The sequence below is a fragment of the Acanthochromis polyacanthus genome, chromosome 15, assembly GCF_021347895.1.
Source record: "Acanthochromis polyacanthus isolate Apoly-LR-REF ecotype Palm Island chromosome 15, KAUST_Apoly_ChrSc, whole genome shotgun sequence".
NCBI classification, from domain to species: domain Eukaryota; kingdom Metazoa; phylum Chordata; class Actinopteri; family Pomacentridae; genus Acanthochromis; species Acanthochromis polyacanthus.
In genome coordinates, this window is record NC_067127.1 from 37,924,844 (window position 1) to 37,949,751 (window position 24,908).

The window sequence follows — 24,908 nt, forward strand, 5'->3', positions numbered from 1 at the left end:
TGCTGTCCATTTCTTCTGATCCTCCTCCAGATGGTTCTGCTTCTTTATTGGAGTCCAGCTGTGTTTAATTAAACTGATTGGACTTGATTAGGAAAGGCACACACCTGTCTATAGAAGACCTTACAGCTCACAGTGCATGTCAGAGCAAATGAGAATCATGAGGTGGAAGGAACTGCCCAAGGAGCTCAGAGACAGAATTGTGGCAAGGCACAGATCTGGACAAGGTTACAAAAGAATTTCTGCAGCACTCAAGGTTCCTCAGAGCACAGTGGCCTCCATAATCCTCAAATGGAAGAAGTTTGGGACGAGCACAACTCTTCCTAGACCTGGCCGTCCAGACAAACTGAGCAATGATGGGAGAAGAGCCTTGGTGAGAGAGGTAAAGAAGAACCCAAAGATCACTGTGGCTGAGCTCCAGAGATGCAGTCGGGAGATAGGAGAAAGTTCCACAAAGTCAACTATCACTGCAGCCCTCCACCAGTCGGGGCTTTATGGCAGAGTGGCCCGACGGAAGCCTCTCCTCAGTGCAAGACACATGAAAGCCGCATAGAGTTTGAAAAAACACATGAAGGACTCCCAGACTATGAGAAATACGATTCTCTGGTCTGATGAGACCAAGATTGAACTTTCTGGTGTTAATTCTAAGCGGTATGTGTGGAGAAAACCAGGCACTGCTCATCACCTGCCCAATACAATCCCTACAGTGAAACATGGTGGTGGGAGCATCATGTTGTGGGGGGGGGGGGGGGGGGGGGGGTTTCAGCTGCAGAGACAGGACGACTGGTTGCAATTGAAGGAAGGATGAATGCGGCCAAGTACAGAGATATCCTGGAGGAAAACCTCTTCCAGAGTGCTCAGGACCTCAGACTGGGCCGAAGGTTCTCCTTTCAACAGGACAATGACCCTAAGCACACAGCTAAAATAACAAAGGAGTGGCTTCACAACAACTCTGTGACCGTTCTTGACTGGCCCAGCCAGAGCCCTGACCTAAACCCAATTGAGCATCTCTGGAGAGACCTCAGAATGTCTGTCCACCAACGTTCACCATCCAACCTGACAGAACTGGAGAGGATCTGCAAGAAGAATGGCAGAGGATCCCCAAATCCAGGTGTGAAAAACTTGTTGCGTCATTCCCAAGAAGACTCATGGCTGTACGAGCTGAAAAGGAGCTTCTACTCAATACTGAGCAAAGGCTCTGAATACTTCTGACCATGTGATATTTCAGTTTTTCTTTTTTAATACATTTACAAAAATTTCTACATTTATGTTTTTTCTGTCAGGATGGGGTTTAAATAATCTGCAGTTTAAATAATCTGTGGTTTAATTAATTTTCTACTCACGGTACACTTCCCGTATCGGCTGTACTTGCGTCCTCGCTCGGAGACGGTGTAGAGGTAAATAAAGTTATCATGGGATCCAACAGCCAACAAGCTACCATCTGCAGGGACACAGAGAAAGGCATGCTGGGATCTGTAGGCTTCTCACGTCGTCATGGAAACAGCGTTCAACAACTTTAACTCCACCCACCGACAGAGAAACGCATCACTGACAGCTGCTCATTCCCATCAGTGTGGATCCCAACCAGGTCTGTGGTCTCAGCGTCCAGGACGTACCACCTGGGACAGACAGGAACACGGTCAGAGGACATCAGAGGACAGACAGAACATCAGAGGACATCAGGGGACAGACAGAACATCAGAGGACATCAGAGGACAGACAGAACATCAGAGGACATCAGGGGACAGACAGAACATCAGAGGACATCAGGGGACAGACAGAACATCAGAAGACATCAGGGGACATCAGAGGACATCAGGGGACAGACAGAACATCAGAGGACATCAGAGGACAGACAGAACATCAGAAGACATCAGGGGACAGACAGAACACCAAAGGACATCAGGGGACATCAGAGGACATCAGGGGACAGACAGAACATCAGAGGACATCAGGGGACAGACAGAACATCAGAAGACATCAGGGGACAGACAGAACATCAAAGGACATCAGGGGACATCAGAGGACATCAGGGGACATCAGGGGACAGACAGAACATCAGAGGACATCAGGGGACAGACAGAACATCAAAGGACATCAGGGGACAGACAGAACATCAGAGGACATCAGGGGACATCAGAGGACATCAGGGGACAGACAGAACATCAGAAGACATCAGGGGACATCAGAGGACATCAGGGGACAGACAGAACATCAGAAGACATCAGGGGACATCAGAGGACATCAGGGGACAGACAGAACATCAGAGGACATCAGGGGACAGACAGAACATCAGAGGACATCAGGGGACAGACAGAACATCAGAGGACATCAAGGGACAGACAGAACATCAGAGGACATCAGGGGACAGACAGAACATCAGAGGACATCAGGGGACAGACAGAACATCAGAGGACATCAAGGGACAGACAGAACATCAGAGGACATCAGGGGACATCAGAGGACATCAGAGGACAGCCAGGACATCAGAAGACATCAGGGGACATCAGAGGACATCAGGGGACAGACAGAACATCAGAGGACATCAGGGGACAGACAGAACATCAGAGGACATCAAGGGACAGACAGAACATCAGAGGACATCAGGGGACAGACAGAACATCAGAGGACATCAGAGGACAGACAGAACATCAAAGGACATCAGAGGACAGACAGAACATCAGAGGACATCAGAGGACAGCCAGAACATCAGAAGACATCAGGGGACATCAGAGGACATCAGGGGACAGACAGAACATCAGAGGACATCAAGGGACAGACAGAACATCAGAGGACATCAGGGGACAGACAGACCATCAGAGGACATCAGGGGACAGACAGAACATCAGAGGACATCAGGGGACATCAGAGGACATCAGGGGACAGACAGAACATCAGAGGACATCAGGGGACAGACAGAACATCAGAGGACATCAGGGGACAGACAGACCATCAGAGGACATCAGGGGACAGACAGAACATCAGAAGACATCAGGGGACATCAGAGGACATCAGGGGACAGACAGAACATCAGAGGACATCAGGGGACAGACAGAACATCAGAGGACATCAGGGGACAGACAGAACATCAGAGGACATCAAGGGACAGACAGAACATCAGAGGACATCAGGGGACATCAGAGGACATCAGAGGACAGCCAGGACATCAGAAGACATCAGGGGACATCAGAGGACATCAGGGGACAGACAGAACATCAGAGGACATCAGGGGACAGACAGAACATCAGAGGACATCAAGGGACAGACAGAACATCAGAGGACATCAGGGGACAGACAGAACATCAGAGGACATCAGAGGACAGACAGAACATCAAAGGACATCAGAGGACAGACAGAACATCAGAAGACATCAGAGGACAGACAGAACATCAAAGGACATCAGAGGACAGACAGAACATCAGAGGACATCAGAGGACAGACAGAACATCAAAGGACATCAGAGGACAGCCAGAACATCAGAAGACATCAGGGGACATCAGAGGACATCAGGGGACAGACAGAACATCAGAGGACATCAAGGGACAGACAGAACATCAGAGGACATCAGGGGACAGACAGACCATCAGAGGACATCAGGGGACAGACAGAACATCAGAGGACATCAGGGGACATCAGAGGACATCAGGGGACAGACAGAACATCAGAGGACATCAGGGGACAGACAGAACATCAGAGGACATCAGGGGACAGACAGACCATCAGAGGACATCAGGGGACAGACAGAACATCAGAAGACATCAGGGGACATCAGAGGACATCAGGGGACAGACAGAACATCAGAGGACATCAGGGGACAGACAGAACATCAGAGGACATCAGGGGACAGACAGAACATCAGAGGACATCAAGGGACAGACAGAACATCAGAGGACATCAGGGGACATCAGAGGACATCAGAGGACAGCCAGGACATCAGAAGACATCAGGGGACATCAGAGGACATCAGGGGACAGACAGAACATCAGAGGACATCAGGGGACAGACAGAACATCAGAGGACATCAAGGGACAGACAGAACATCAGAGGACATCAGGGGACAGACAGAACATCAGAGTACATCAGAGGACATCAGGGGACAGACAGAACATCAGAGGACATCAGAGGACAGACAGAACATCAAAGGACATCAGAGGACAGACAGAACATCAGAGGACATCAGAGGACAGCCAGAACATCAGAAGACATCAGGGGACATCAGAGGACATCAGGGGACAGACAGAACATCAGAGGACATCAAGGGACAGACAGAACATCAGAGGACATCAGGGGACAGACAGACCATCAGAGGACATCAGGGGACAGACAGACCATCAGAGGACATCAAGGGACAGACAGAACATCAGAGGACATCAGGGGACAGACAGAACATCAGAGGACATCAAGGGACAGACAGAACATCAGAGGACATCAAGGGACAGGGGTACAGATCTATAACTGGTCGGTACTCACTTTCCTGAGTGCGTTCCTATGGCGACCACAGCTCCGCTGGGATGGAAGTCTGCACAGTGTCCATGTTCCTAGAGGACAGACAGACTGTCCATCATTCGCCAGTCATCGATCAGTCCATCAGCTGTCCATCAGCAGCCAATAATCAATACTCACCTCCAGAGAGCGGCTCCACTGCAGGCTGTGGTCCACAGAGTTCCAGAGACACACCAGTCGGTCCTGAGCGCACGTCAGGAACATTTCTCTGGACGGGTGAGATGCCAGACCCCACAGCTCGTCTGTGTGTCCCTGAACGCACCACAGAGACAGACACCCTGAACACACCTCATCAGAGACCCTGAACGCATCACATCATAAAGACCCTGAACACATCACAGAGACTCTGAACGCATCACAGAGACCCCAACACATCACAGAGACCCTGAACACATCACAGAGACTGAATGCATTACATCATAAAAATCCTGAACTTGTCACAGAGACCCTGAACGCATCACATCATAAAGACCCTGAACACATCACAGAGACTCTGAATGCATTACATCATTAAAAACCCTAAACTCGTCACAGAGACCCTGAACACATGAATTTTACAATAAAACATCCTGTCTGTGGCCTCAAGGATGGTTCATAGTTGAACAGGATTACTGCTGTCACTGATACTGGTCTCTGACTGGTCTCTGACCAGAATGCTGCTGATAGAACCTCTTTCTCTGTAGAAGAACAATCGGTTCAGGACTCTGGTTCTAAAGGCTCAGTCAACAGTTGAACTTCTTCTGACCAACGTTCCAACCAGCAACCCTAACTGGAGTCCAATCAGACTACTGGTCACCTGTTGGCTCCGCCCCTCAGACCAGGTGTTCATCTATCAGAGTATCAGATGTTCCACAGCACAATGTTCTCCCAACGTTCTAAAGGACCGTCAGCAGATCTGTTCCATACCTGGCTTCGGTATCGTGCCTGCTCCTTCATGCAACATGTACGAGTCATGATGACGTCATCAATCTCACCTGGACCTCCACCAGGAAGCCGTCGTTGAAGGTTCCTCTCAGGATGAAATTACGGGACGTCCCGACCAGAAACTCGTCCCCCTTCCCCTCCGACACGGCTCTGATGGTTCCATACTGATCCGGGACCTGTGGACGCACAGTCATGTGACCTCATCATGTGACCTCAGTCTGAACTATGTGGCCTGAAGGGACTGAATCTGAATGTCCAAATTAATGACTAAGAAAAGCAAACTAAGTCTGAAGGAGGAACTTCCTGTCTGTGTGTGTGTATTGTATGTGTTGTGTGTATTGTTTGTGTTGTGTTGTGTATGTGTGTGTGTTGTGTGTTACCTCCATGTCCCTGTCTGCTCTCAGCTCGTGGTCCCAGAGGACGATCCTTCGGTCTTTTCCTCCTCCGGTCAGCAGAGCTCCACTCCTCATCTCACACAGACAGAAGACGCTGCCTTCATGGGCTTTGACCTGCCGACTGATCTGGAAGGCTGCGCGCACACACACACACACACACACACACACACACACACACACACACACACACACACACACACACACACACACACACACACACACACACACACACACACACACACACACACACACACACAGAGACAGCTGTTTTACAGACGTGTCCTGCTTCGTTGTCCTGCTCTTTTACAAACTGTGTTTCATCTGATGCACCCTCAGACCTCCACAGAAGGTTCAGGTCCAGGTTGTCCTGCTTAGTTTTTACAGTTCAGACACAGAAACATGAAGAACGTCTGTGCTTGCGCTAGCCATTCGCCACTTCGCCGTAGGTGAAGCCTTCCTCAGGATGGCAAAGCCATTTTTAGCATGTTTAGCCACGGTGGCGAAGCTAATTTTGCCTAATAAATGTGAAAAAATGGTTAACTTACAACTTTTTCGTAATTTGCCGAGTGATAATCAAAGAAAATAACAAACCGCGTCTCCTTTACTGAAGAGCACTACCGAGTATAACCGGAATGACCCGAATGCTTCTGGTCATTAATAGGTGCACACGGTCACATGTCTCGTCTCAGCCAATCAGAAAAAAGGATTCAGACTAACCCCGGGAAGGAGTACAACAAGGAGGACAAGGAGAGGGATCTGTCAGTGGCTGGAAAATGTTCAAAGTCATAAACAATTGCAATATCACATAGTGGCTGTTTAATCAAAGGCTTTTCTAGTCTGCATTATTTTGTAATACAAATTAGTAATTTCTAGTCTGAGGGATAATTTAATGACAGAGTACTTTCCAGTGATACTTTGTAGTTTTAGAAGAAAGCCATTCTATGGCAAAAATAATATTTTTGTTTAGATGAATCTCATTAGCTTTTATCATGAATCTCGTTAGGAAAGTAAGATTCAGTACTTTCTAGTCTTAACAAGTGTTGAATGAGTATGTATTTAATGCTACAGTGACATGATTGATATATTGATCTTTTTTACAGGAATTATTGTCCATATTTCTTATTAGAAATAAAAATAGTCCAGATGCAAATTGTGTGTGAGTAACTTTTTTAATTAAAATGTTGAAATAAACTGAAGCAATATTGAACATAATTTTTGGCCTCAAAATGCACCAGAATGCAGGAAAATGACTCCATTTTTTCAAAATTTTCATAAAGTGTGCCTAAACAAAATTCTAGCACTTTAGCCACGGTGGCTAGAGACAAATTTTCCCTAGTGCAAGCACAGAACGTGGATCAGCTCCTGTTCCTCTGAATCTCATCTTGATTATTCCCAGCAGCAGCCAGCAGGAGGCAGCAGACCACAGAGGAACCGTGAACCAATCAGCTGCTGCGTTTTCCGTCCGTTTAAAGCTTCATCTGTTCACTGTTTAACGTCTGTAAATGTCTGAAACACTGAAACTGACTGCATGTTGACCCTTTCTGTTAAACTGGACCGTCTGATGAACTGATCTGACTATGAAGCAGAAGCTCAGCAGAAAAACGTTTAAGTCTTGGCATCGGTCCTCTGGAAACCAGTTTGACAACATGACACTAAAACCATTACTGGAACGGGGCCAACCCTGCCACTCTGTGGTTTTTCCTCGCAGCTTTAAACTGATCTCAGGTCTGAACAGGATCAGGTCCACAGGAATCCGTTTTATGTTTCTACTTTAGTTTCTGAGAATCTCAGTGGTTTTAATTTCCCTGATGGAAATCTACAGTTTGGCAGCAGAGACTGAAACTGTTCAGAAAGCGTGTTCCGCCTTTAGAACCCCAAACCTGCCAGGATTCATTTCCGGTGATGCCAACAGCAAATTCTGATTTCAGCTGCAAAAACATAATAATACTAGACTGGTTTAAGTCAGGGCTATTTCTGTATTCTAACCCCCCAGTTACTGCAGTAAGTCTGTTTTTTTTCTTTGTAACAGGCTGTTGCTCGGAACGCTAGATTCATAACATCGAATTTTAAACAAAAATTGTCTCAGATTAGTTATTTCACCGGTAAGCAGCTGTGTAATACACAGGATGATGTAGAGAGCTGTTAGATCATGGGTAGAAGCCAGACACGGAGCTGATGGGGTTCTATCTTGTCTGTGTTTATTTCACTCTAGCTATGACAACCTGCTAACAATATATTATCCTTACATACATCTTACATGTGAAAAGTAATCCCACGAGCTCTTGTTTCCTTACAGCGCTCATTAGAGCATCCATAGGCTGAACAGAAGTCCGGCATCTTTAAATATCTATGCTGGAGTCAGAGGGAGATAGTGTGTAGCTTAAGTGTTGAGTGGCAAAACCAGCATTGTAAAAAAAATCCGAGCACCTTGTATAGTAGCTACACGTGTGACGTTTCTAAAAATCAAACAGTTTGGCAATCGGTTCAAAATTCAGCGAATAATTCCACTTTAAGATTCAGCAGTACCTATTGCCTCATAGATGTCTATGCACCACTGCCTCCGGTTCAAGATGGCGGCGCTGTAAGCACGTCTCTCAACAGCCTATGAGGCGTCTACGTATATATGTCTATGGCTGGGCCGTTTACAATCGAACGATAGCTTCAGTGAAAGTCTCGCGGACTCCCGCGAGATGTTAACAACGTTAACATCAGCGACAATAAAGTGTTCAAATTTGAAATTAAATCGTCGGAAATCCGCGGATCCCTGAAAAATTGCCATCCCTGCATTTCCCACCAGCAGTCTGGTGGATCTGTGACAGAAAGAAGACATTTAGGAACTAATCCTGGTTCATCACCAGGAGAAATGAAGTTTAGTTCCTCTGAATATGAAAATAAAAGCGTCTCAGTAAACTGTTGAAGACAGGAGCTGAATCCCAACATGTCCACTAAGCATGTCTGATTCAGCTGCTGGGATACAGAACAGCAGGTCCCACCTCTGGGTCCCTTCCCGGTCGGGGTCTCAGCCGAGCTCCTGGTCCAGACCAGCAGAACTCCACCAGAGTCTCCGGTCAGGATGTCTCCAGTACTCAGGAAGGCCAGACACTGGACGAACTTCGGCTTCTCATATTTCTGCAAACACAACATAAAGACAGTTAGACTGAGACCACAGGGTTAGATCAGGACCACAGGGTTAGATTGGGACCACAGCGTTAGATCGGACACTCAGGGTTAGACCGGGACCACAGGGTTAGACCGGGACCACAGGGTTAGACCGGGACTACAGGATTAGACCGGGACCACAGGGGTAGACCAGGACCACAGGGGTAGACTAGGACCGCAGGGGTGGACTAGGACTGCAGGGTTAGACTAGGACTGCAGGGTTAGACCAGGACTGCAGGGTTAGATCAGGACCGTAGGGTTAGACCAGGACCGCAGGGTTAGATCAGGACCGCAGGGTTAGACCAGGACCGCAGGGTTAGACCAGGACCACAGGGTTAGACCAGGACTACAGGGTTAGACCAGGACTGCAGGGTTAGACCAGGACTACAGGGTTAGACCAGGACTACAGGGTTAGACCAGGACTGCAGGGTTAGACCAGGACTGCAGTTGAGCTCACAACAATAAATATGAAAATGAGCCTTAGACGGTTCCAACTTGAAACTTTGGAAACAATCCAGTAACTCTGTCTCGTCTTGAGCATTTAAATGAATCTGTATTCCTGTGATGTGGTTGAGGTGTGTGCCTTAATGACTCTGGTTTTCATTTTTCTTGTGCCTGCATCATTTCATTTCTGTTGTCTGTATCACCTAATCTTTGACACACCGTATGTCGGTTTAATAAATATTTGATCAACTCACCCCAAAGATTCCCTGTTTACGAGCTAGAGAGGTCCCACTCCAGGTCCAGAAGAAGATGTGGGACTTCCCACAGGTGACGATGGTATGTGGGTCAATGGGGTGGAACTCCACAGCCAGGACCATTTCATTGGTAGTCTGGAAGAAACCCACCAGTTTGAGAGCAGTCAGAAACAGCCGATAAGAAGCAGCAGCGTCTCCTCGTTTTATTTTAACATCTACTTTAGTGCCGCAACAACAGAAAAATGCAGGAAAACAGTACGAAAAGTTCACCTTGATCTCAGCAATCTTTGACTTCTTGTGCCAATCCCAAACCGTCAGCATGTGATCGTTACAGTCATCGATCACACTCAGGTGCTGACCGGAGTCCTGAGAGACAGACAGGTGGACAGACCGGCAGGAGACAGAGACAGGGGACATCATTAGACACAGACAGGAGCTACAGTGTTTGATCAACTATTCCACATCATGCTTTCAGAAATCTGTTTTCTGTGGACTACAGATACTCACGGCTTTAGAGAAAGCCAGAGAGCCGACGCCTCGTTCAAACGTTCCCAAACCGATGATCTGCAGAGTTGACAAACTGACGCTGTCCCAGATACGAACATGAGGCTGCACAGCCTGAGGACATGGACAGAACAAGCATCAATACATGTAGTGTTGATGATTCTGATATTTTTAATTACAGTATATTCTACATTACTGCTGTCTCTGTCTTTGCTGTGTACCGTTACCATTGTGACACATAACTTAGGTTCAGTTTAGTCAGAAAAGTAAGTGTCCCCACCCGTCCGTCTTTGTCCACTCCTGCAATCTGTCCTGTAGCGATCCGGATCTTATCAGGATGGATGGCCAAACTGATGGACACAGAAAAAAGACAACTTTACTGAGCTGTCACCACAGACCGATGAGGACGGCAGCAGCAGGTGACTAACAGTGTTTTCTCACCACTTCACACAGTCGGTGTGTCCGAGGTAATGTCTCTGGGTCCGCTCCTCGTAGTTAAACAGAACCACAACGGACGCCACGAAATAAACGATCTCTCCGGTTGGAAGGAGGTAGACATTTGCTCTGCATTCTCTGCCCCGGTAGCCATACCTGCACAAAGTCAAGGAAACACCTGGACAAAAGTTGGAGAACTACTGATGGTTTAGTCAAGAGCTGCTGTAGGGCTGCTGAGATCTATTGAAGGTTCATCAAAGATCTACTCTAGCACTGTGATGAACCGATAACATGTTCAGGACGAACCCCGACTCTCACCAAAGGTCAGCTGGAGTACTGGATGGACAGATGCTGACACTGATGGAGGAGATACCAATATCTACTGAGGTTCTAATGAGGTCTACTTACATTGTATGAGGTCTACTAAGGTTTACTAAAGGTCTACTTAGTTTGATTGAGGTTCTAATGAGGTCCCTAAGGTTTACTAAAGGGTTACCCAGTTCTATTGAGGTTCTAATGAGGTCCCTAAGCTTTACTAAAGGATTACCCAGTTCTATTGAGGTTCTAATGAGGTCCCTAAGGTTTACTAAAGGGTTATCCAGTTCTACTGAGGTTCTAATGAGGTCTAGTAAGGTTTACTAAAGAGTTACCTAGTTCTATTGAGGTTCTAATGAGGTCCCTGAGGTTTACTAAAGGGCTACCTAGTTCTACAGAGGGTCTAATGAGGTCTAGTAAGGTTTACTAAAGAGTTACCAAGTTCTATTGAGGTTCTAATGAGGTCTACTAAAGTTTACTAAAGGGTTACTGAGGTGTAGGTGAGGTCCACGTAGGTAAATATTCATCAAGGTAACCATACCCGCATGAAGTCAGGGAACTACCTGCACAACAGTTGGAGATCTAGCGAGGAACCTTGTTAGATCAGCCAAAAAATGATCATATCTTGGAGATCTGTTGCAGCTCTGTAAACAGTGTTGTGAGGATCTACTGGGGTTCTGCTGAAGCTTAGTTTAGTGTATACGTGTCTTCAGTGGTTCTACTGTTCTATGCAGATGACACTGAACTCTCAGTGTCTGCTTATCACTGTCGAGATAATGTAAGCGTCCTTAAAGGTCAACTCTTCATGGCCAGGTACACGTCGGCTATCGAACATGCGAAGTAAATTTCATCATGCACTCAGATCCATGAGGGTCTGTGCAGATAAAATGTTGTGACTGGAAAACAAGTAGTGCTGAAAACAGGCGTTTGGTATGAAGAGAAGCTCTGCCATCCACAACCCAATAATCCATCACTTCCAGAGCTGGAACTGAAGGAACTGCTGCGGGGTTTTAAAAGGGCTTTGATTTCTACGTCCTTTCCATCAACGGAGTCCAGACACAGTAAGGAGTCCTACTTCCTTCAGCCGAATACTACAGGCTCTGGTCCAGATAGTTTTCAGATCTTTACATCTAAATGCCTGAGCACGGCTCTCTGGTCCATTGAAGGTTTTAACTCTGCATGTAAATTCTGTGACCTTTAATCCAGAGGTTGTAGTCACATCACCACAGAGAAACAATTCTGAACATTGTATGCTTCATTTATTTCTTTTCTAATACATTTAAGGTGTTTTCCGTATGTACATTTTTTCATTTGAAACTTGCTGTATAAATTCTAAATGCAGTGAAGGATACACCCATTCTAGCTTGAGTCTTTCTGGAGGCAGCTCTGTCCGAACATCGTCGTAGTTGTCCACGTCTGAAGGGATGAACATGGTGATGGGTCGTCCACGCATGAACATCTTCAGAGTCCCCTCTGGAACAGCAGACAGACGTCACCAAGCAACTCAGGGCGGCTTTCATTCAAGTCTCTTTCTTGGTGGCAGTTTGGTGAAAACATGGTTGCTAAGATCAGAACATCCGGACTTCTCTGAACTGTTTAAGTCCAAATATAACCAGGTTTTCTCTGACAGGTTTCATGTAATCAGATTACAGCTGACAGAACAGGCAACAGTTAGTAGTTCAGAGTTCTTTTGTTCAGACATCAGGTGAATAGACAGATGTTGATATCAACATCTACCTAAATTACTGCATCAATGAGAAGACATGATGAACATTTTAAAGCTAGCTAACAGCTAGGCCTCTTTTAAACTGTCTGCTGATCTTCTGATAAACTCTGAGATCTGAAAAGTCCTGACGATTGAAATAAAAACATCAAAGCTGCAAGCACTAGTCTAAGCACAGGTGAGGACAGGTGAGGACAGGAGAGGACAAGTGAGGACGGGTGAGGACAGGAGAGGACAAGTGAGGACAAGTGAAGATGGGTGAGGACGGGTGAGGACAGGTGAGGACAGGAGAGGACAGGAGAGGACAAGTGAGGACAAGTGAAGATGGGTGAGGACGGGTGAGGTCAGGTGAGGACAGGAGAGGACAAGTGAGGACGGGTGAGGACGGGTGAGGACAGGAGAGGACAAGTGAGGACGGGTGAGGACAGGTGAGGACAGGAGAGGACAAGTGAGGACGGGTGAGGACAGGAGAGGACAGGTGAGGACAAGTGAGGACGGGTGAGGACAGGTGAGGACAGGAGAGGACAGGAGAGGACAAGTGAGGACGGGTGAGGACAGGAGAGGACAAGTGAGGACGGGTGAGGACAGGAGAGGACAGGTGAGGACAGGAGAGGACAAGTGAGGACGGGTGAGGACAGGAGAGGACAGGTGAGGACAAGTGAGGACGGGTGAGGACAGGTGAGGACAGGAGAGGACAAGTGAGGACAAGTGAGGACGGGTGAGGACAGGTGAGGACAGGAGAGGACAAGTGAGGACGGGTGAGGACAGGAGAGGACGGGTGAGGACAGGAGAGGACAAGTGAGGACGGGTGAGGACAGGAGAGGACAGGTGAGGACAAGTGAGGACGGGTGAGGACAGGTGAGGACAGGAGAGGACAAGTGAGGACGGGTGAGGACAGGAGAGGACAAGTGAGGACAAGTGAGGACGGGTGAGGACAGGTGAGGACAGGAGAGGACAAGTGAGGACGGGTGAGGACAGGAGAGGACAGGTGAGGACAGGTGAGGACAAGTGAAGACGGGTGAGGACGGGTGAGGACAGGTGAGGAACAGAGGAGAGATGGTTCACATTAAAATCTGTTTCAAACTGTCTGATGATTCCAAAAAATTGTGGGGCAAAAAAAACACTAAAAGACAATAGACAATACAGGTGAAGGACAGGTGATAGAGGTCAGACGGAGGTGATTATAGGTGTGAGACGGATAAAGAGACATGGATGCTGTGCAGGTTGGACAGAAATACCTCCATAGGGTCAAACATCTCAGGTAGCTCATGAAAAATGATCTGCCAGTCAAATGTGAAGTGTCCAATCATGTTTTGTAAACTGAAGCGTGGGCGGGGCACCCATCTACAGGTGATGCTGTTTGACTTCATATGGAGGTAAATCATGGCAAGGGGTGGAGCCACAGACAGGTGTGACTTCACCTGAACAGTCTGAAGCAGAGACAGCAGGTAGTCGAGCGAGGCTTTGATGTAAAGCAGAGAGAGATGTGATTGGTTCAGAAACAGGAAGCACTCATTTAGCTGCAGTTAGCATGTTAGCCAGCTAGTTCACTGAGACCATTCATCACAACTTACCAGCCTGGCTGTTTTTCTCTCGGGTCGACATTTTAGCTGGTTTGAGACAAAGACATCATCACTCAACAACACCACCACAAACAACAACAACAACACAAACAAAACTAAACAACAACACAAACAAAAACTAAACAACAACAACTCAAATAATGACAAAAATATCAAACAACCCAAAAGTAACAACAACAATAATAACAACAGCAAGACCTCTGAGATAGAAGTTAGGAAATCAATAAACAAAAGTTTTCATGTGTCAGAGGCAGTGCTGCTGGAAACTCTGGCTTCCTATTGGTTGCTGCCCATGATGGTGATGAAGATGACACGATGATGACTATGGTATGATTCTGATGAAGATCATGGATGTACCTTGGTTCACCACCGGGTCTTTGTGTCTGAAAGAACAGGAAACAAACATTTTCTTTAAACTGAGTACATGTACTGTATGTACTACGTACTGAGTACTCATACTGATATGTACAGTAAATACTGAGTACTCATACTGATACGTACAGTACATAGAGTACTTGTGTTTCTTCTCACCTCTCTGCGTTCTTCACCACTTTGGCCAGCAGCTTGGAGGTGGACGCAGCTTTGACCAGTTTGTTCCGGTTTTCTTCTGAACTCTCCCAGGTGCTGCTCTGAGAACGTTCCATCCCTGAGGACCGCTTCACACTGGGACCCCTGGAACACACACAATACACATCAAACACACACACACACACACAGTCAGTAAACGTGTGTAGCTGCTGCGTCTTCAGGAGTCTCTGAGCTTCATCTCAACTCGTCTCTGAACATGTCTGACGTCATGAATCTCTGGTCACTGACTACTTCCTGAACATGCTTTGCTGCAACACGCCTGTGCTTCCTGAAACAGTCCATGAAGGACGTCCCCTCCACGCTCACCTGTCTGCTTCCTGTGGACTCCAGGTGTTCCTGTGCTGATGGAAACCAGATTAACTTCCATTCCATCTTATTTTAGTGACACTGAACCATCTGAAGCTCAGAACGTCGGCGTGACCCAGACTGTCAGATGTGACTACCTGCTGTTTTTTTACACACTGACATGAGATCAGTATTTCTCTGCTTTGCTCTGATGATGAACTAACATGTTTGTAGGTGTAGGAGCCAATGAGCTCGATTATTATAAATAGGAACCAATCGTTGTTCGGGCAGGTGTTCCGCCCGGAAGGATAAAACAGTTTTGACCGCCGCCGCCGCCGTTGAAGTCACAGTTGAAAAGCTGGTAACAATGAACTGTTTGTTCATACAAAAGCTGTTGGACTATACTTATTTGGAGTAATAAACGCAGGTTATTGGAACCGCAAGCATTGGTCTCGGCTCTCTTCATCAGACGCGGTAAAGTTGTCGGCGTGTCAACTATTTACATCCCGGTGAAGCACCTCAGGGGCTTCAAGCATTGGCTTAGCCTCTACATTCAAGTCAAAACTGTTTTATCCTTCCAGGCGGAACACCTGCCCGAACAATGATTGGTTCCTATTTATAATAATCGAGCTCATTGGCTCCTACAGTAGGTGTAACACATTAAAACCAGTCCTACTGCACATCCGTGTTCCTGTTAACCCTCCTGCTGTCCTCATTTACAGGCACCAAAGATACTATTTCCATTTCTGAAAAAAATCCTAAAACTGCAAAAAAAGTTCCCAAAATTTCGGAAAATTTGCAAAATCTTCAGGAAGAAAATTCCAATAATTCCTTAACAATTTCCCTTAAAAGTTTAATTTTGATTTTTTTTTTGGGCATGTCCTTAAGAAACATTTTTAACATTTCTTATTTTCCACCATAAAATGTTCAAAGATTTCCCAAAAATGTTGAAAATGTGGACATCAGAAATTTCACTGTGGAAATCTATATTTTTTCCCACATTTTCAAACTTTAAAACGGGTCAGTTTGACCTGCAGGACGACACGAGGGTTAAATAAACCAATCCTCAAAGGTCATTCAGTGAGATTCTGCAGAAACAACTCAGAGATTTCTGTCTCCACAAACTGAGTAGCACAAAGTCAAACACACGAGCCACAAACAGGTTAGTGAGCTGGGACACGTCAGAAACCCAAGGCCCAGGCTGCAGGAGGAGCAGGAGGAGGAGTTAGGAGGAGTTAGGAGGAGGTCCTGAGGTGAAGCTGGAGGAGAATCTGTTAGTAGTTTTAAAGAAAAGAAGCAGCTTTAGAGTGAAGAGGAGGCCTGGCCCTGCTCTGTACGACATCCTAGTCCTGGTTCTAGTTCTAGTTTAACTCCAGGTTCCAGCAGCTTGAATCTTTACCAGCCTGGGAGGCTTTAAAGTTTTAACTGGAAGTCAGAGAGAAACTAACCGCTCTCTAAACATCAGAATTTCTAAAATAGTCTTTGTGACTGTCATGAAAAAATGGAAAATGAGTTTTTAAAATATTGAAGACGTGCTTACTGATTTTCTCTGGAGGGTGGCGTGATTCAGAGATCCGCTAGCGTCAACAGAACCCTGAAGGAACCATCCTCCATACTGTCCTAATAACCGGTTCTTGGGTAATTTAAATATCAAACATAAAAACGCACTAAACAGCGTTTCAGAAAACGTGAAGTCGTTCCACATTTCCTGATCAATTCTCATTTCAACAGGATTCAGAGTCACTGCATTCTAGGGCTGGACCCGAATATCCGAATATTCGTTCACTACGGCGGTATCCGGATATTAATTTTGGTCTCCGAAAATTCGCCCCCCCCCGTCGGACGTTATGGGGCAGTACGAATATTGAGTCTTTAATAGGGCCCGAATATTCGGAGGCCACAAACCACTATTCGGGCCAGCCCTACTGCATTCTGGTCTCAGTGTTCTCACTTTTCTCTACTGTCTGTTAGGCTGCAACCAACCGGGCTGATCGGGATCTGAAGACAGACCAGAACAGAACAAAACCCAACAGAACCAAACGTAACCCAACCAAATCCAACCAAACACAACCTAATCAAACCCAACAGAACCTAACCTAACCCAAACTAAACCAAACAGACCCACACCAACCCAAACCCACAGAACCAACCCAAACCCACACCAACCCAAACCCACAGAAGCAAACCAAACCCACAGAACCAAACCAAACCCACAGAACCAACCCAAACCCACACCAACCCAAACCCACGGAAGCAAACCAAACCCACAGAACCAAAGCAAACCCACAGAACCAAACTAAACCCACAGAACCAAACCAAACCCACAGAACCAACCCAAACTAACCGAACCCAAACTAAACCAAACTGACCCACACCAAGCCAAACCCACAGAACCAACCCAAACCCACACCAACCCAAACCCACAGAACCAAGCCAAACCCACAGAACCAACCCAAACCCACAGAACCAAACCAAACCCACAGAACCAACCCAAACTAACCAAACCCAAACTAAACCAAACTGACCCACACCAACCCAAACCCAACCGAAAAACAAACCGTTCTTTCTACACCTATCCCGTTCATCGTAAGGAGACCAGGCACTTCCAGCCAATCAGGAACACCTGTACCTGAGTGGGTCAGGTGACTCAGGTGTGTGTGGAGCAGAGGAGGACGGTGGAAGGCGGGGTTAGTAGCAGCTGACAGAGGGATGTCAGAGGAGCATCAGAAGGAAGTGAGGTCAGATGCAGCCGACAAATCACAAACCGGAACCTTTTCTGAGGAGTTTGGCCTTTACTGCTGTCGGAGGACGGTCTGGGCTGGGGGTTCTGGGGGGAGGGACAGGGGGACGGGTTCTTTGGGTGAGGAGGTTCCTCGTGTTCCTGGATCTCCTCCATCTGGGAGCGTTGGCTGCTCACCTCCTTCTTCCTGTCTGCTCCACTGTGGACAAAACCAGGACTGTGAGACCAAAGACGGCTGCGTTCTACTGGTTCTACTGGGTTTCTACTGGGTCTATACTGACTGTACCGGTTCTACTGGGACACTACTGGTTCTACTGGGACACTATTGGTTCTACTGGGTTTATACTGGTTCTATTGTGACACTACTGGTTCTGCTGGTTCCACTGGGTTACTACTGGTTCTATTGGTTTTCTGCTACTTATATTGGTTCTACTGAGTTTCTACAGATTCCTCTGGGTTCTTGTTTCTACTGGGATTCTACTAGTTACAGCGGTTCTACTGGGTTCCTGATGATTCTCCCCTGATATTGAAGAGATAAAACAGAAAAATTCCATCTCAGGCTGTTGACTGACTCGACTGGATTCTAGTCTGGACTCAACTGGACAGGTAGGATCACCTGAGTCTGAGATTCTACCGATCAAATATGGTGTGTCGTGGCTCTCCAGGCTGAAACAGGAAAACCAGCAGACATTCAGGTAAACATCACAGACTTCAGATCCAGCTGGAATCAGAACTCCAGGGTCCGTTGATCCGTCCATCAGAAGAGCTTCAGAGTTTTTACCTCTTGGCGGCGGATGACACCGTCTCCTTCCTGGTGACAGAGGTCGAGTCTCTCTTCCGTCCAGATGTTCCACCATTAGCGATGCAGGACATTGAGTAGGCTTCACGCAGAGCAGCTCCACCTGCAGGAGGCAGCACACTGCTTTAGACACAACTCAACTAGTAAGACCTGGACCACTACAGTCCAGAACCACATAGAACCCCACTGGACCACTACTGGACCACTAGTGGACAACTACTGGGCCACTATTGGACCGATACTGGACCACTACCGGACCGATACTGGACTGATACTGGACCACTATTGGACCGATACTGGACCACTAGTGGACAACTATTGGACCACTATTGGACCGATACTGGACTGATATTGGACCACTATCGGTCCAATATTGGACCGATACTGGACCACTATTGGACCGATACTGGACCACTACCGGACCGATACTGGACTGATACTGGACCACTATTGGTCCAATATTGGACCGATACTGGACCACTACTGGATCAATATTGGTCCACTACTGGACTGATACTGGACCACTACTGGATCAATATTGGCAGGGTTCTCGCCAGCGCATGTCGTAACGGGCCGTTAGGCTGTCGAATGGGCCGTTACGCTGTCGAATGGGCCGTTATGCTGTCTTAACGGGCCGTTACGCTGTCAGTTTAAAAGATTACGCTGTGATTAGGGCTGCTACGCTGTGATTTTGACAGATAACACTATGTGCATTTGTTTTTATCGACTGGGTGCCTATCTAGGTTAATTTATGTCTCCCCACCTCAGCCATACTTTCCTGTCGATTGACCCGTTCCTGTCTAAAATTAAGAGTCGCTTCCAATCTCGGGGTTACTATGAACATGTCTCGGTTGTTTCTGTGATGCCATGTATGGTGAATAGTGACCTAAATCACGAGCATTTGGAGCATCTGCGTGATGCTCATTGGCTGACATCTGGGCCGGCCGTTCGCGAGATTTAATGAAGGCTATTGCGCATGCGCGTGCGGGAGGACCTGCCGTTACGCTGTAAAAAAATCCTGGTGAGAACCCTGATTGATCCACTACTGGACGGATACTGGCCATTACCGGACCACATTTCTACCATAGAACTGAGATTTTGATTGAAACTGTTGTGACAGCGACACCATGGCGGTTCCTTGATGTTCTTGTGGCGTCATACTGTTCTTTTAGAACCTCTGAAGGTACCTTTTCCTCCATGCTGTTTCTTGGTTGCCGTGGCAGCAGAGTCTTCAGAGGCAGCGAGACGACGGAGGACGTCGGCGAGAGCAGCTTTCATCACCGTCAGCTCGTCCTCCTGCTGCTGGACGCGAAGCTCCAGAGCAGAAAGACGATCATTGACATCTGAGACACTCGCTCCGGACATGCTGTCGTCTGCAGAGACATGAACATCCACAAGATAAACCAGAAGAATAGCCGGTTTCCTCTACACACAACACAACAATAATTCAACAAGAAAACAATGATAACACAACACAAAAACACAACAAAAACACAGCAATACAACGACAACAATACAACAATAACACAACAAAACAACAATAACACAACAACACGATAATAACACAATAACAACACAACAGCACAAAAAAAAACGTGGAAACAAGCGGCAAAAAGCTGAACTTCCATGGAACAAAGAAATGAAAGGAGCTTTGACTGCTAGTGGAGGTCTGAGAGAGACCTGAGATCTGAAGGAAGCAGGATGAGGAGGTCCATGGAACACACAACAACAACAACACAGCAATAACACAACAACAACAACAATACAACACAGCAATAACACAACAACAACACAGCAATAACACAACACAACAACAATACAAGACAGCAATAACACAACACAACAACAATACAACACAGCAATAACACAGGAATAACACAACAATACAACACAGCAATAACACAGGAATAACACAACAATACAACACAGCAATAACACAACAACAACACAGCAATAACACAGGAATAACACAACAATAACACAACACAACAACAATACAACACAGCAATAACACAACAACAACAATACAACACAGCAATAACACAACAACAACACAGGAATAACACAACAACAATACAACACAACAATAACAACAATACAACACAGCAATAACACAACAACAACACAGCAATAACAACAGCAACACAGCAATAACACAACAATACAGCAATAACACAACACAACAACAATAACACGGTAAAAATACAACAACACAACAATAACACAACAACAACACAGGAATAACACAACAATACAACACAGCAATAACACAACAACAACACAGCAAAAACACAACAACAATACAACAGCAATAACAATAACAACACAACACAACAATAACACAGTAAAAATACAACAACACAACAACAATACAACAGCAATAACACAACAACACAGGAATAACAACAACAATACAACACAGCAATAACACAACACAACAACAATAACAGTAAAAATACAACAACACAGTAAAAATACAACAACACAACAATAACACAACAACAACACAACACAACAACAATACAACACAGCAATAACACAACAACAATAACACAATAACAACAACATATAACAACACACAATAACACACAGCAACATCTATGTCTATCTACATGGTCCCTGTTAGACCCTGTTGGACTCAGATGGTCCCTGTTAGACCCTGTTGGACTCAGATGGTCCCTGTTAGACCCTGTTGGACTCAGATGGTCCCTGTTAGACCCTGTTGGACTCAGATGGTCCCTGTTAGACCCTGTTGGACTCAGATGGTCCCTGTTAGACCCTGTTGGACTCAGATGGTCCCTGTTAGACACAGATGGTCCCTGTTAGACCCTGTTGGTCCCTGTTAGACCCTGTTGGTCCCTGTTAGACCCTGTTGGACTCAGATGGTCCCTGTTAGACCCTGTTGGTCCCTGTTAGACCCTGTTGGACTCAGATGGTCCCTGTTAGACCCTGTTGGTCCCTGTTAGACCCTGTTAGACACAGATGGTCCCTGTTAGACCCTGCTGGTCCCTGTTAGACCCTGTTAGACTCAGATGGTCCCTGTTAGACCCTGTTGGACTCAGATGGACCCTGCTAGACACAGATGGTCCCTGTTAGACCCTGTTGGACTCAGATGGTCCCTGTTTGACACAGATGGTCCCTGTTAGACCCTGTTGGACTCAGATGGTCCCTGTTAAACCCTGTTGGTCCCTGTTAGACACAGATGGTCCCTGTTAGACCCTGCTGGTCCCTGTTAGACACAGATGGTCCCTGTTAGACCCTGTTGGACTCAGATGGTCCCTGTTATACCCTGTTGGTCCCTGTTAGACCCTGTTGGACTCAGATGGTCCCTGTTAAACCCTGTTGGTCCCTGTTGGACTCAGATGGTCCCTGTTAAACCCTGTTGGTCCCTGTTAGACCCTGTTGGACTCAGATGGTCCCTGTTAGACCCTGTTGGACTCAGATGGACCCTGTTAGACACAGATGGTCCCTGTTAGACCCTGTTGGACTCAGATGGTCCCTGTTAGACACAGATGGTCCCTGTTAGACACAGATGGTCCCTGTTAGACCCTGTTGGACTCAGATGGTCCCTGTTAGACCCTGTTGGTCCCTGTTAGACCATGTTGGTCCCTGTTAGACACAGATGGTCCCTGTTAGACACAGATGGTCCCTGTTAGACCCTGTTGGACTCAGATGGTCCCTGTTAGACTCAGATGGTCCCTGTTAGACACAGATGGTCCCTGTTAGACACAGATGATCCCTGTTAGACCCTGTTGGACTCAGATGGTCCCTGTTAGACCCTGCTGGTCCCTGTTAGACCCTGTTGGACTCAGATGGTCCCTGTTAGACACAGATGGTCCCTGTTAGACCCTGTTGGACTCAGATGGTCCCTGTTAGACACAGATGGTCCCTGTTAGACCCTGCTGGTCCCTGTTAGACCCTGTTAGACACAGATGGTCCCTGTTAGACCCTGTTGGACTCAGATGGTCCCTGTTAGACTCAGATGGTCCCTGTTAGACCCTGCTGGTCCCTGTTAGACACAGATGGTCCCTGTTAGACCCTGTTGGACTCAGATGGTCCCTGTTATACCCTGTTGGTCCCTGTTAGACCCTGTTGGACTCAGATGGTCCCTGTTAAACCCTGTTGGTCCCTGTTAGACACAGATGGTCCCTGTTAGACCCTGCTGGTCCCTGTTAGACCCTGTTGGACTCAGATGGTCCCTGTTAGACACAGATGGTCCCTGTTAGACCCTGTTGGACTCAGATGGACCCTGTTAGACACAGATGGTCCCTGTTAGACCCTGCTGGTCCCTGTTAGACCCTGTTAGACACAGATGGTCCCTGTTAGACACAGATGGTCCCTGTTAGACCCTGTTGGACTCAGATGGTCCCTGTTAGACCCTGTTGGTCCCTGTTAGACCCTGTTGGACTCAGATGGTCCCTGTTAAACCCTGTTGGTCCCTGTTAGACACAGATGGTCCCTGTTAGACACAGATGGTCCCTGTTAGACCCTGTTGGACTCAGATGGTCCCTGTTAGACACAGATGGTCCCTGTTAGACCCTGTTGGACTCAGATGGACCCTGTTAGACACAGATGGTCCCTGTTAGACCCTGTTGGACTCAGATGGTCCCTGTTAGACACAGATGGTCCCTGTTAGACACAGATGGTCCCTGTTAGACCCTGTTGGACTCAGATGGTCCCTGTTAGACCCTGTTGGTCCCTGTTAGACCCTGTTGGACTCAGATGGTCCCTGTTAGACCCTGCTGGTCCCTGTTAGACACAGATGGTCCCTGTTAGACCCTGTTGGACTCAGATGGTCCCTGTTAGACTCAGATGGTCCCTGTTAGACACAGATGGTCCCTGTTAGACACAGATGGTCCCTGTTAGACCCTGTTGGACTCAGATGGTCCCTGTTAGACCCTGCTGGTCCCTGTTAGACACAGATGGTCCCTGTTAGACCCTGTTGGACTCAGATGGTCCCTGTTAGACTCAGATGGTCCCTGTTAGACACAGATGGTTCCTTTTAGACACAGATGGTCCCTGTTAGACCCTGTTGGACTCAGATGGTCCCTGTTAGACCCTGTTGGTCCCTGTTAGACCTGTTGGACTCAGATGGTCCCTGTTAAACCCTGCTGGTCCCTGTTAGACCCTGCTGGTCCCTGTTAGACCCTGTTGGACTCAGATGGTCCCTGTTAGACACAGATGGTCCCTGTTAGACCCTGTTGGACTCAGATGGTCCCTGTTAGACACAGATGGTCCCTGTTAGACCCTGTTGGACTCAGATGGTCCCTGTTAGACACAGATGGACCCTGTTAGACCCTGTTGGACTCAGATGGACCCTGTTAGACACAGATGGTCCCTGTTAGACCCTGTTGGACTCAGATGGTCCCTGTTAGACACAGATGGTCCCTGTTAGACCCTGTTGGACTCAGATGGTCCCTGTTAGACCCTGTTGGACACAGATGGTCCCTGTTGGACCCTGATGGACTCAGATGGTCCCTGTTGGACCCTGTCGGGACTCAGATGGTCCCTGTTGGACCCTGTCGGACTCAGCTGGACCTTGTTAGACCCTGTTGGTCCCTGTTATACCCTGTTGGACTCAGCTGGACCCTTTAAGACCCTGTTGGACTCAGCTGGACCCTGTTGGTCCCTGTTAGATCCTGTTGGACTCGGCTGGACCCCATTAGAACCGGGTCTCTCTATGTTTTGTCTCTGCAGACGCTGCTTCAGACGGAGCGCTGGATTTGCGGCCCTGCAGCCGCCGGAGGGGCGGTGCAGCCTCTTTGATAAATACAGCAATGACACGTGTAAAGCTGCCGGTGGTGCGTGCGGCCGCCACTGTGCTGGCCGCGCGGACAGGTGAGACAGTGACGGAGAGGCCGCGTGCGGCGGGACTCACCTAAACTGCCGGCGAATCCGTCCATTTTCCGGGAGAAAAGCGGGAGTCCGGGCCGGAGGCCTGCGGAGCCTCAGCGCGCACTGCGGGCCTCCGTCCGGGTTTTTCCACTGCAGCGGGGGGAGGAGGCGAGCCGAGCCGAGCCGAGCCGACCTGGGTCTGTCCCCGCAGCGCTGCCGGGACGGTCCGTCTGTGAGGCCGAAGATCCGCCGCTGAGCTGCCGCTGAAGAAGCTCCGGAGGATCCGAGAGAAAGAACCGCGGAGACTCGACAGACCGACGGCCGCTTCCGACTCCGCCCCTCTGGCAGCGCGCGCTTCCCCTGAGGGGGGTTCGGTTTCAGCGGCGCGCACTCAGGTGCTGCAGCGCCACCTGGCGGCCAGCGTA

General features: G+C 47.7%; 1 protein-coding gene and 1 long non-coding RNA gene across 34 annotated transcripts in view; one reads left to right on the forward strand and one right to left on the reverse strand.

Annotated features, from left to right (window-relative positions):
- The window catches only part of LOC110967390 (EMAP like 4), a 28,429-nt gene extending 3,591 nt beyond the window's left edge, over positions 1 to 24,838 (reverse strand). Inside the window, exons 1-20 of one of the 3 annotated variants that reach the window (XM_022216975.2) lie at positions 24,527 to 24,838; positions 19,836 to 20,021; positions 18,631 to 18,751; positions 17,881 to 18,048; positions 14,768 to 14,908; positions 14,594 to 14,619; positions 14,228 to 14,263; positions 12,283 to 12,403; positions 10,622 to 10,771; positions 10,461 to 10,530; positions 10,184 to 10,294; positions 9,947 to 10,042; positions 9,677 to 9,811; positions 8,813 to 8,948; positions 5,805 to 5,953; positions 5,475 to 5,600; positions 4,621 to 4,752; positions 4,468 to 4,535; positions 1,528 to 1,616; positions 1,341 to 1,438 (exon numbers count right to left, since the gene is read on the reverse strand). In XM_022216975.2, the coding sequence (XP_022072667.1) occupies positions 1,341 to 1,438; positions 1,528 to 1,616; positions 4,468 to 4,535; positions 4,621 to 4,752; positions 5,475 to 5,600; positions 5,805 to 5,953; positions 8,813 to 8,948; positions 9,677 to 9,811; positions 9,947 to 10,042; positions 10,184 to 10,294; positions 10,461 to 10,530; positions 10,622 to 10,771; positions 12,283 to 12,403; positions 14,228 to 14,263; positions 14,594 to 14,619; positions 14,768 to 14,908; positions 17,881 to 18,048; positions 18,631 to 18,751; positions 19,836 to 20,021; positions 24,527 to 24,551 (2,184 nt within the window). In that variant the 5' untranslated portion in view covers positions 24,552 to 24,838. The remainder of the gene's footprint in view (positions 1 to 1,340; positions 1,439 to 1,527; positions 1,617 to 4,467; positions 4,536 to 4,620; positions 4,753 to 5,474; positions 5,601 to 5,804; positions 5,954 to 8,812; positions 8,949 to 9,676; positions 9,812 to 9,946; positions 10,043 to 10,183; positions 10,295 to 10,460; positions 10,531 to 10,621; positions 10,772 to 12,282; positions 12,404 to 14,227; positions 14,264 to 14,593; positions 14,620 to 14,767; positions 14,909 to 17,880; positions 18,049 to 18,630; positions 18,752 to 19,835; positions 20,022 to 24,526) is intronic. The other 2 variants (XM_022216977.2, XM_022216976.2) reach the window with 2 other exon arrangements.
- Positions 12,765 to 13,752, forward strand: LOC127537635 (uncharacterized). 31 transcript variants are annotated; one of them, XR_007947399.1, is made up of 6 exons: positions 12,765 to 12,931; positions 13,002 to 13,131; positions 13,162 to 13,221; positions 13,262 to 13,401; positions 13,482 to 13,591; positions 13,632 to 13,752. It is a non-coding gene; the product is annotated as an uncharacterized LOC127537635 (long non-coding RNA). The 31 variants fall into 31 exon arrangements; XR_007947389.1 differs by lacking the exon at positions 13,162 to 13,221 and having other exon boundaries at positions 12,768 to 12,871; positions 12,932 to 13,031; positions 13,082 to 13,161; positions 13,252 to 13,401; XR_007947388.1 differs by having other exon boundaries at positions 12,772 to 12,931; positions 13,002 to 13,111; positions 13,252 to 13,401.
- Positions 24,839 to 24,908: the final 70 nt, after the last annotated feature.